Consider the following 12,856-nt stretch of genomic DNA (forward strand, 5'->3'; position numbering starts at 1 on the left):
TCAGGGCTCCACATCAGGCTTTCTGCTCAGCAGGGAGCCTGCTTCCCCTTCTCTCTCTCTGCCTACTTGTGGTCTCTCTCTCTGTTAAATAAATAAGTAAAATCTTTTTTAAAAAAAATCCCAGGACTTTTTTAAACGAACAAAGACATAATGATTATTAATTATATTCATGTGATGTTAAAAACAAAAACAGTCTTCAATTCAAGAGGACCTTGAATTCCAAAAGGTTTTTTAATACATTTTTCTATTTGACTAACACATTTCACATCTGCCATATGCCAAGAATTACTCCTGGCTCTTTACAACTATACCTTCCTTAGTCCTCACGGTAACTCTATGATGTAGGAGCCATTGTCTTTATTTTACACATGTGAAAACCATCGTACAGAGATTTAAGTAATTTTCTCAACATCCTACAGCTGGTACACAACCAGAGAGTAACTGGGGAGCTGGAAGTACAAAAAATGTGGCTCCAGGTTTCTTGAGGCAACACATCATGCTGACCTTTTGGACCTTGAATACATTCTCCTATGGAAACAAGGTCATAAATAGTTATATAAAGTTCCACCATAGCCAATTTTAACCACATGTAGCTGAGCAGATATTCTGTAGATTGATAAACACAAAGCCCTGTTTCCCAGCCCAATATCTGTCAAAGAATAAGGGCTCAATAAAAATTTGTTGGATTTAATATAGAATAGATAACCCTACTTACGACATTAGTGCTGTAGGACAACGTAAAGGCCCAAAAGCAGGAACACGATGTTCTCCTTTCCAGCATCTCCTACATCAGTCCCAACAGTTAGTGGTTAAAAGGAATTTGGGCGATTGGACATGATGATGGGCGATTGGGCGACTGTACATGATGGAGATGGTACAGGTGTTTGGATGCAGAGAACCAATGGGGTCATGGTTTTCACAGGGGGCTGCAACACAGAACTGTAGCAGCAAAACTAGGAGAGAATCACTTTCTGTCACTGGGTAGCAGGATATGGCTACAAGTCTGTGACAGAAGGCAGAGTGAGCTTCTAGAACCAAGCTACATAGAAACAGGGTTTCTAACTAGGGCAATGATCTGTAAACAAGGGAAGATGATAAATCAGCCAGCAGCAACCAAGTGTCTACAACTAGGTCAACCACTGGGACAGCAAATAAGCTCTATTGTTTCTCAGTAGGAAAAAAAATGTAAATTATTTTTCTCACACTTTCTTAACATTGTGAAAATTACATAAGAGAAGATTTGTTGTGATCATATAAAATACAATAAAAATTATACATAAGTTCTCTAAAATCAGAGACCACGACTTGTCAATTTTATGCCCTACGATCTGGCAGAGTGGTTTTTGCAAGATGTTCAAATAATAACTGATAAAAATTGACTTATTACTGGTATGTAAAATATAAACTAACAAGATAATAAAAGAATAAAATAAATGACAGAATAGGATAATAAAATAAGATAGTAAAAGGATGATAATTTATAGAATCATAAAAAGAAAACATTAGAATAATTGGTAAATGAATATAATAATAAATTGGATAATAAATAATAAAATCATAAGTAAATACAAGTTTCACCTTCTTTTCAAAAATTCACGGTTATACCACTTCCCTTTTATGGAAGACATATATTTGTACCTGATTTTGCTAACCGAAAGAAATCCAAAGAGGATTTTGCTTTTACGAAAGCATGAGGGGGAAGAGAGATCAGTATCCAAAAAATGATATACAGTGAGAAACACAAAATTAAAAGAAAACATTTTAAACCTTCGTAAAATGTGGTCAAAATCCATTCCAACCCCCCAACCCCCCCACCCACCCCCCCACCCCCACCCCTGCCCCCAGCAACCAGGGGAATCTGCAGCAGTCAGCCAGGGGACTCCAGATTTGGGCTACACGCTTTCAATCTTGTCTTAGCTGCAGTTTGGCGCCACCTGCTGGCAGATGTCTTCTCTATCCAAAATTAAGAGAGGATTCTGGGACCAGCCAACTCCCAAGAAATTGGTAGTTCCAAGAATCCACAACCTGGTTAGCTGGCCCAACTCATCCTCAGCCTCCTATTCGCCAAACTTTCTTTCCCTAACCACTGCCCCCAACGCTGCCTGTCTGCCTGCCACATCCCCCGGGGCATCATCCAAGAAGGTAAGAACTTTAGCCCACCTTCTTGGAGGCTGGATGCAGAAGGGAGCCAACAACCAATTACTTTATGTCTAAATTTTCAGCAATGCCACAAGTTAACAAGGGTTTTCAATGTCCTTTTCATATATGACATATTTGACTGATATTGACTGATATCCCCAGTCTATAAATTCATGAACAGATCCTTAAGTAAAAGATAGCTATGGTGTTAAGAAATGGATACATGACACACATAAGCAATTCATAAAATATAAATGACCAACAAACATTACAAAGTGCCCCAGGCCAGGGATCCCAGGTGACTCAGTGGGTTAAAGCCTGTGCCTTTGGCTCAGGTCATGATCCCAGGGTCCTGGGATGGAGCCCCGCATGGGGATCTCTGCTCAGCAGGGAGCCTGCTTCCCTTCCTCTCTGCCTGCCTCTCTGCCTACTTGTGATCTCTATCAAATAAATAAATAAAATAAATAAATAATAAATAAATAAATAAAATCTTTAAAAACAAAAACAAAAGCGAAGTGCCCCATGTCCAAGATCTCTCATATTCAAAGAAGGAATCAAAACAGGTCTGTTTTGTTTAGTGGTAATACCTTTTTTAGCAAGGGTATAGGGAAAAGGCACAAATGCATTGTTAGATAGAGTGAGATTGGCAACAATTCAGCAACAGGAATCAAAGGCCCTTCAGAAAACAGCATGTTCTTAGAACCTGGAGTTCCATTCCTAGGACAGTTATTTATTATATGCCCATCCTTCTGGTGTCTTATCATAGTGAAATACCAGACATTATAAAATATCCCACAAAAGAGAATTAATAGACTGTTATCAAACACACATCAAGGTCCATTGAAGGCACGTTATGCAACCAGTTAAGAATGTTCGAGTTGGGGGTACCTGGGTGTCTCAGTGGGTTAAGCCGCTGCCTTCGGCTCAAGTCATGATCTCAGGGTCCTGGGATCGAGTCCCACATCGGGCTCTCTGCTCAGTGGAGCCTGCTTCCCTTGCTCTCTCTCTGCCTGCCTCTCTGCCTACTTGTGATCTCTCTCTGTCAAATAAATAAATAAAATCTTTTTTTAAAAAAAAAAAGAATGTTCGAATTGGTGTATTGGCCTGAAAAGATGTCAGTCATCTCTTGAGAAATGAAAAATAGAGTTTTAAAACAATGAATGCAGGATCATCTACTTTTGTAAGAAAATAATTATTCACAAATTACATACATGCTTATTAAAAATCTGGAAGAATGTACACCAAACTGTGAACAGCGGCTGTTTGTGGGTAGTGAAAATGTGAGTGATCTTTATTATCTGCTGCATGTTTGTTTGCATTTTCCAATTTTTCTGGGAAAAAAATGTACTACTTGTACCATTTAAAAATCTTTAAAGAAAAACTGTATGTTTAAGTTTAAGTGTTTTTGCAATGAATATGTTCCCTTTTTTTTTTTTTTTTCAGGGACAGCAGGCATGCCAAGGAGGGATGGCAGGGGGAGGGGCAAAGGGAGAGAGAGAATCTTAAGCAGGCTCCACCCCGAGGGTAGAGCCTAATGTGGGAGTTGATCTCATGACCCTGAGATCATAACCTGAGCTAAAATCAAGAGTCAGATGTTTAACCAACTGAGCCATCCAGGTACCCCCCCGCTTTTTTTTAATTTTAAGGAAAAATAAAAGAATAGCTAAGTGGCGAGTAATGTGGTAGAAACTATAAGAACAAAAGAAAGAAGGTTATAGAGAGGTGGGGAAGCTGGTAAATTAGGAGTTGGTAGGTGGGGCAAGAAAAGTGTTCAAAAAGAGGCAGGTCTTGAAAGGTAGTAAAATTTGGATGCATGGGGCACCTGTGCAGCTCAGTCCATTAAGCATCTGCCTTCGGCTCAGGTCATGATCCCAGCGTCCTGGGATCAAGTCCCTCACCAGGCCTCTGCTCAGTGGGGTGTCTGCTTCTCCTCCCTCTGCCTGCTGCTCCCCCACTTGTGCTCTCTTTTTCTGACAAATAAATAAATAAAATCTTTTTTAAAAAATAAAAATAAAGAAATACTAGTAATCTATCTGACAAAAATGTCTCAGGTTATTATTTGCAAATCATTCTGCACTCATTGCAAAAGTTTTATTCTATACTGAACCATCATTTACATGATTCTTTACAAGTAAAATAACTGCTCACAAGAAACTATTCAAAGCACTATATAACTAAGGGCAACACTGAGCTGGGAGCCTGGTCATCAGGGTTTCACTTTACTTCTTTGAAAGGATCTTATATGGAACAACTCTGGGATGCCAGACACTGAAGCTGGCATCTCTGAACATTATGTTTCACTGCAAACTCACCAGATTCTTGAAGCTTTCATTTTACAAATGAAAGAAATGGCAAGAATTAATTTGTGAGCCTTGGCAAGTCATTATTTCAAATAAAGAAAGTATTAAATTTGGAGGATGTCTTAAAACAAGGGGGACCAGTATTTACTAAAGAATTCTAGGCACCTGGGTGGCCTAGTCGGTTGGGCATCTGCCTTCAGCTCAGGTCGTAATCCCGGGGTGCTGGGTTGGAGCCCTTATTGGGCTCCCTGCTCAGTGGGGAGCCTGTTTCTCCCTCACCATCTGCCATTCCCCCTGCTTGTGCTCTCTTGCTTTCACTCTCTCTCTCCAATAAATAGAATCTTAAAACAAAAAATGAATTCTAACACCTCAAGCAAGAACAGAATTTTATTTATATATGTGATTAAAACCCTTCAATCCACTAAACACCAGTGTTCTAGAGTTTGCCAGTCATAGAATTAAGATGAGACTGTTTGATAGGTCTACCTATTTAAAAGGAAATGCATAGATCCATAGAAAGAAAGCATTAAAAAATGCATGTAAAGTAATACTAATGAATAGAAGAAAATCCTGTGAGTTTATGTCTATATATATTCATACACCGTCTCATCAGGCAAGGAATTTGAGGTAGTAATGGTTGTTTTATTTATTACATACCCTTCCCAGCAATAACTCTAGAGTATCAGAGAAGCATCTTTGACCTTATCTTTGACCTTAATTTTGGAGGCGCCTGGGTGGCTCATGGGGTTAAGGCTCTGCTTTTGACTCAGGTCATCATCTCAGGGTCCTGGGATTGAGCCCCCAATTGGGCTCTCTGCTCAGCAGGGAGCCTGCTTCCCCTTCTCTCTCTGCCTGCCCTTCTGCCTACTTGTGATCTCTCTCTCTCTCTCTCTCTCTCTCGCTCTCAAATAAATAAATAAAATCTTATTTTAAAAATATAAAAAAAAATTTTTAATTTTTTTAAAATTTTTAAAAAATAACTTACGTTTGAATCTCAATTTTAAAAACAAAAAAGAAATGTGTCAGCATTAAAAATTATATCAAGAAGAAAGCTAAAAAAAAAAAAATAGGGCAGAAGATGGAATACCTTAGTCATCACAAGCTTCTTCAGTGGACACCCGAACAATCCAGATATCCCCAAATAGAAGGTTAGTAAAGCCACCAAAATGAAAAAGATAAAACTCACATGACAACTAAAAACACATGCCTCAAGCAAATTTCGGAGGCCAGAGCTGCTGCTGAATGTTGGTTTTTCTCATTCTTTCCACATAAAGCTCTGAAATTTCACCATTGCAATTAGCCTTCTTTCATTTAGCTATTGTCCCTTTCTTTAGACCTTCCTTTAGGCAAATGCCAGCCTTTATGAACGTGGAAAGATTACATTTCATACATTTATGAAAGGGAAGAAAAGCCCAGTGGTTTTTTCTTATCTCTAGCATTTACCATCACACCATTAATCACTAGTGCTTAGGCTTCGCTGGTTTCCCAGCTCTGGGGAGGGGTGAGACAAGATGACCAACATTCCTTAACGCTGGTGCATTTTTTTACCTACCTTAAAAGGGTGTGATGAGAATTACTCCCAGCTTAACAAGTTAAAGTTTATAAAGCACCTCAACGGCCTTGGAGAGATGGCACCCTCCAGAGAAGAATAGTAACACACCACTGCTGTGAAAATAAGGCATAGGGGGCCTGGGTGGCTCAGTTTATTAAGCAACTGCCTTTGGCTCAGGTCATGATCCCAGGGTCCTGGGATCAAGCCCCACGTTGGGCTCCTTACTCAGCGGGAAGCCTGTGTCTCCCTCTCCCTCTTCCTGCTACTCTGCCTGCTTGTGCGTGCTCGCTCTCTCTCTCTCTCTGTCAGATAGAAAGAGAGAGAGAGAAGAGAAAGAAGATAGGGCAGGCAAATGTAAAAACTAATTCCTGAAGAGCTACGCAGCAAAGGGAATTATCACCTATTTAATAGTGTGTGCCAATCAAAGGCAGTCCAAGGAGAAATTAACAGAAGGCAGAACACAGGCTAACAAATGATTGATGGCGATTAAAGCACACGCACACAATTTAAAGAGACTGCCAAGATAAAAACTAGTTTTAATAAGCAAAACTCAGCTACCTGAGCATAAAGCGGAGGCCAAGAAAGGTTTTAAAATCATCTACACTTTTTTTTTTTAAGTTACTTTTTAGGGGGGCCTGGGTGGCTCAGTCATTAAGCATCTGCTTTCAGCTTGGTTCGGGTGGGGGATCCCAAGGTCCTGGGATTGAGCTCCGCCTGCCAGGCAGCCCACTTCTCCCTCTCCCACTCCCCCTGCTTATGTTTCTTCCCTCTCTTGCTCGCTCTCTCTCTCAAATAAATAAATAAAATCTTTTTTTTTAAAAAAAGATGCTTTTTAAAAATTGTGGTAAAGTAAACATAACAAAATTTACCATCTTCACATTTGTGTCTGCTCAGTATTGTTAAGTACATTCATATTGCTCTGCAACCAACCTCCAGAACTCTTTTCATCTTGCAAAACTGCAACTCTATATCCATTAAACAACTCCTCATTTCCCCTCCACCCAGCCACTGGCAACTCAGTTCTGTTTACTGTCTCTGAAATTGACAATGCCAGGTACTTCATGTAAGGGGAATCCTATAGGAGCGTCTTAACAAAACAAAACAAAACCCAAAAAACAAAAACCAAAACTTTTAAACCAGAGAAACTACTAGCAGAGGCAAAAGGAAGTAATGTAAAGTACAAAGGGACAGAAAAACAGGAAGCAGAAAGTGAACTGGGGAGGATTCTAGATTTTGGTTATCTGTAAAATGATTCCAGTCATAACATTAGTTATCGGAAGTGGATACGTATCTTTACTAAATACCTTTTCAACCAAAACAGAAAAAATATGAGCAGAAAGCAGACAGGGGGAATTCCACATTTTAGTATCTGCAAAATGACTCCAGGCATAACACTGATTAGCAGAAGTGGATTCAGATCCCCTTCTCCAACACCTTTAAAACAAAGATAAAATCAGCATCATCTTAGTTTCTTAAGATTTGACTCAAAAAAGGAAGTTGCTATCACCATCTCAGGCTCGAATTTAATCAGAAAGAAAAGCATCTTCGTACCATCATTTCAGTGACAATGAACCCCCATCTAAAACTGTTTCCAGTCTTTCCAGGATATTCTCTGCTCAAGTAAGCATATTGCTGAGATCTAATAGTACATGCAGGAAAAACTATTATATTTAATTCTTTCTTTTTAACAGTGAAAATACCTAATCTGATCTCAGAACACAAAGAAAACTTCAATACAAACGTACCCTTAGAAATATGGGGATTGAAATGACCATAGAGAATGACAATTAAGTAAACCTAAAACTAATGCTGATGCTAGAGCTAATTTCAACTTTAAGAGGATAATATGAACAAAAGTTAGGAGTTTGTTGGGAAATTTCCATTCTCATTGTATTAAGTATTTTAATTGCATTTGCTAATCTGGGGATGTGTTCTTCCCCAGTTGGGAAATCATGAAGCAAAATGAATAGAATTACACTTTCAGGAAAGAATTCTAAGTCATCGAAACCTCTGAAAGATTAAAACTGTAATTCTGGGGGAAAAAAAAAAAGTTTTTGTTTTGCTCCACCTTTTTTTTTTTTTCTTGATAGAGTAAATGCCCTGAGGCTCTGACCTAGCTTCAGAAAAAGAGCCAGTAGAGTGGGTTCCAACTGCAGATTAGCAAAACTGTAATGGGGATTAAGAAGTGACACAGAAAAGGAACACCCTGAAAGTGTGTATATAAGGGCCAAAAAGACAGCTTGCAAATACGGGCTTCAGTGTCACCTCTCCTCTTCCCCGGAACGAGCTCAACATTTGCAGGAGGAGGACCATGTCTTGCTCTTCTCGAGTGTCCTCTTCCAGGGCTGGAAGCAGCGGCATGGTCAGGGTGTCTGCTGGTGGGAGCAGCTTCAGCAGTGGAAGCAGATGCGGTGTGGGGGGTGGCTCTGCCCGGGGCTTCCGAGGAGGAACCGGTAGCTGTGGCCTGAGTGGGGGATCGACCAGTGGCTTTGGAGGTAGCTTTGGGGGAGGTTTTGGTAGCTGCTCAGGAGGGGGTGGTTTGGGAGGAACTGCAGGCTCTGGGGCTGGCTTTGGAGGAGGTTCTGGCTTTGGTGGGGGTTCTGGCTTTGGTGGGGGGTCTGGCTTTGGTGGGGGTTCTGGAATTGGTGGTGGTGCTAGTGGAGGCTTCTACAGCTACGGCGGTGGAATGGGGGGTGGTATGGGAGGGGGTGTTGGCGATGGGGGCCTTTTCTCGGGAGGTGAAAAGCAAACCATGCAGAACCTCAATGACCGCCTGGCCAGTTACCTAGACAAGGTCAGAGCCCTGGAAGAGGCCAATACGGATCTGGAGAACAAAATCAGGGAGTGGTATGAGAAATTTGGGCCTGGATCTGGAGATGGTGGATCTGGAAAAGATTACAGCAAATACTATCCAGTCATTGAAGATCTCCGGAACCAGGTAAGACACTATCCACTACCGAGTTTCTATTATTTCTGTATCTTTTGCTCTTATTCAGACCATATACTGTAATGAAGATTTCAAGTCAAGGAATTATTTAAAGACATATTTGCTTGTTGTACATGTAAAATGGGACTTGGTATGTTTTAACTATGACAGTACTGTATATGACATCCAACCGTACTAATTATCTGTTTGCATCTCAAATTTGAGTGTTTCTACGTAAGAGCAAAATTTATATAATGCAAGACAGCTAATTAACAGGTACATACAAGAATGGTGGCAATGAGTCAACACTAGCTTAATCTAATGTTTCTGATTAATTCTGGCAGGTCGACATATTTTAGTGTCTTGCTATATTTAAATCATCTTTACAACTACTTTTCTTCCTAGGAAATCTGGTGCAAATACTGTGTGAGCAGAATCTGAAATGTTTACCCACCATTGTATGGGAAATATTTTTTAAAGACTTTTTAAAAGTAAAATTCATTTTTTGTACTATTTTCTGAAAGAACTTATAGATGAACTGATTCTCCAAAGCAAAAGAAATAAGCAGAGGGCTGTGCTCTATAAAACAATGTTTCATGCCTATTCCAGTAAATGTGTAAACTGTTACCTTTTTGCAGAAAGATATAGCCCAACAACACCAGATTATCAATAAAGATGTCATTACTAAGCACGTTTTCAGAGCAATTTTCCTTTAAATGCCAACATGAAGGACATCTACCCTCACAGAGGGGCATGCAGACACAGGTAAAAAGTATCCATGATGCATTCACTATTATTGCTTTTTCCAGATCATTACTGCAACTATTGAAAATGCTGGGATCGTTCTGCAGATCGACAATGCCAGACTGGCTGCTGATGACTTCAGAATGAAGTAAGAAAAGAGAAGACTTGCAAATGTTGTGGGAGAAATAAAATGCAATCTGTCTGTTTCACTTATTCTAAATTTAAAGAACTATGTTTTAGGAGATCAAGACCTAAATTTACAAACATTCCAAGAGTAAATTTAAAAAAAACACCACTCCGCTCCAACAAGGAAACAAAAAGAGAGGCAAATTAAGGATGAAATTTTTGTTCTAAAAAATATTAGCCGTCAATAGAATTAATACTCAGTTCACAATTTTCGTTCCAGGGGAATCATTCCTAAGAGAAAACTTAGTAGCCTTTTTTTTTTTTTAAATCAAATAGCTCAGGAGGGGGTGCGTGGCTGATTCACTCAGAGGAAAATGGAGCTCTTGATCTCGGTCCGAGTCATGAGTTCAAGCCCTGCGTTAGACGTAGAGAGGACATAAATAAACCGAGAGCTCAGAGGAAAAATCTTTTTCTTCACTATGCGAGAATTGATGGATTTGAAATGCTCTGTCCTGTCCTACTGTTATCCTTTCCAGGTACGAGAATGAGCTGTATCTCCGGCAGGCCGTGGAAGCCGACATCAATGGCCTGCGGAAAGTTCTGGATGACCTGACCATGACACGCTCTGACCTGGAGATGCAGATCGAGAGCCTCACCGAGGAGCTGGCCTACCTGAAAAAGAATCACGAGGAGGTAGGAACACATTCCACATTATTAAAGGGCCCTGGCCTACCCCACATCATTCTGTAAAAATAAAATACGTTTTCTCTAAATGGATTTCTGACACCTATGATCGAGGAAACAAGTAGTCACGAGCAAATTATATCTGAATTTAGTGGGAAGCGGGGGTAGCCTGTAGTGTCCTAGTTTCGGTTTTTTGGTTGGCTATGCACGTTTTAAGAAGTCTTTGCTTTCCTCTTTTTATCACCTTGGTGTTTCTCTTCACACTAGGAAATGAAGAGCATGCAAGGAAGCTCCGGAGGGGACGTGACCGTGGAAATGAACGCTGCCCCAGGGACTGACCTGACCAAGTTACTGAATGACATGCGGGCGCAGTATGAGGAGCTGGCTGAGCAAAACCGCCGCGAGGCCGAGGAGCAGTTCAACAAACAGGTAGATCATCACGGCTGGATGCCCGAGCCCGCGGTCACATGCAGGCCACCTCCCTCCTCCCAGTTCTTCAGCCTGCCCTGACCGCATCTGCTTTTTTCTCTAGAGTGCGTCGCTGCAAGCACAAATTTCTACAGATGCCGGGGCAGCCAGTTCCGCCAAGAATGAGATAACAGAACTGAAACGTACTCTGCAAGCTCTGGAAATTGAGCTTCAGTCCCAAATGGCCATGGTGAGTGCAAAGAGGTTTGCAACATCTCCAACAGGCAGTTAAGCGATCCCGTGTTCTTTCTTTGCCAAGATGTTCCACTTGGCACATAATGAAAGCAGCATTAGGAGAGCTCGTTTGTGGTTATAGAAAGCATAAACATTCCAGTTCAAGATCATATACTTCTGTAGAAGATTCGGCTTAAAGAAAAACAGTTACGCCAACAAGAAATAAGGAACCAATCATAGAACACCCTAAGTTGTCACTTGAAGGTGTACTTCTTTTAGCACCTTATAAAGGGGAGTTTTGCATCACGAGGTTTTGATTTGCTTTTTTTCTTAGAAAAGCTCCCTGGAGGGAACCCTGGCTGACACAGAAGCTGGCTACATGGCTCAGCTGTCAGAAATCCAGATGAAGATCAGCGGCCTGGAGGAGCAGATCTGCCAGATCCGGGGCGAGACCGAATGTCAGAACGCAGAGTACGAGCAACTTCTGAACATCAAGACCCGCCTAGAGATGGAGATTGAGACCTACCGGCGCCTGCTCGATGGGGAGGGAGGGTGAGTGAAAGTTATGAACCCACTCCGTGCATTCCTTGGTGTACTTCTCTTATGAAACCAGAAAGGGGTCTGAGGGCTGGACTTAGTTTAAAAAGTCACAGTGGGGCACCTGGGTGGCTCAGTTGGTTAAGCATCTGACTCTTGATCCTAGCTCAGGTCTTGATCTCAGGGTCATGAATTGAAGCCCTGTGTTGGGCTCCATGCCCATCTTAAATAATAATGATGATGATGATGATGATACAAAGTCACAGAGACTCAGTCCAATCCAAAAATATTTACCTTCATCATGGAGAGCCCCCTGCATGGTGGGTTTCTCCCACCTTTGCAAACTACAAAGGAAAACAACTCTTTTTTCCTCTAGGGGTTGTGGTTCTGGAGGATCTGATCTTAGAAACTCGGGATCCAGAAGTACAGGATCCAGAAACATGGGATCTGGTGACTCGAGATCTGGAAGCTGTTCTGGCCAAGGAAGAGGTAAACGCTCCTTAATGCTCATGATCATCTTATAATTTAAAAGTAAAGGCATGCTTCTCTTGTCTTATAAAAAGCATATACTACTGCTTACAAAATCTTAACCCGAGAGAACTTACTTAAAGAATGCATTTGAATGTCTCTTGATCTGGGTTTCTGTGATCGTTTCCAGACTGACATAGTGATTCTGTGACTTTCAGATCCAAACAAGACCAGAGTGACTAAGACCATCGTGGAGGAGGTGGTGGACGGCAAAGTCATCTCATCTCAAGTGAGCAATGTGTCTGAGGTGAAAGTGAAATAAGCAATTTCCAGATCAGCAAGAGTGTCTTTCAGAGAAAAATCAAAGGACACAAATGAAGAAATCACATCAATCCTGCCATCTTTCTGGATAACTTCAGGAAGAATTTCCATCCAGAAGTAGATGACCAAGCATTTTTTTCGCATCCTCTTTTCTTTTCTTACTAGAACACTCTTGAAAAAGTTGAAATAACAACTTTGCTCTAATTGTTTTCATGCTTCAATAAACTTACTTTTGCAAGTTAAATAATGCTTTCTGAAATTTTTAAAGAAGTTCAATATTCTACCTAGAAATAAAGCTATCAGTTATGATCTCTCCTCACTATTATGTTACTAATATTAATTCATTATTTATATAAGACCCTCTTCATAAAAATCAAGATTGGAGTTATTTGGTATGTGGGCATTTCTAGCAACATC

At 40.7% G+C, this 12,856-nt stretch overlaps 1 protein-coding gene across 1 annotated transcript; it reads left to right on the forward strand.

Annotated features, from left to right (window-relative positions):
• Positions 1 to 8,157: 8,157 nt before the first annotated feature.
• Positions 8,158 to 12,569, forward strand: KRT24 (keratin 24). Its single transcript, XM_044250433.1, has 8 exons — positions 8,158 to 8,929; positions 9,727 to 9,809; positions 10,324 to 10,480; positions 10,739 to 10,900; positions 11,004 to 11,129; positions 11,448 to 11,665; positions 12,027 to 12,139; positions 12,337 to 12,569. Exons 1-8 carry the CDS (start codon positions 8,303 to 8,305, stop codon positions 12,438 to 12,440), a joined length of 1,590 nt encoding a protein of 529 aa, XP_044106368.1. The 5' UTR covers positions 8,158 to 8,302; the 3' UTR covers positions 12,441 to 12,569.
• The last annotated feature ends 287 nt before the right edge of the window (positions 12,570 to 12,856 follow it).

Source organism: Neovison vison, chromosome 5 (genome assembly GCF_020171115.1).
Source record: "Neovison vison isolate M4711 chromosome 5, ASM_NN_V1, whole genome shotgun sequence".
Classification (NCBI taxonomy): Eukaryota; Metazoa; Chordata; class Mammalia; order Carnivora; family Mustelidae; genus Neogale; species Neogale vison.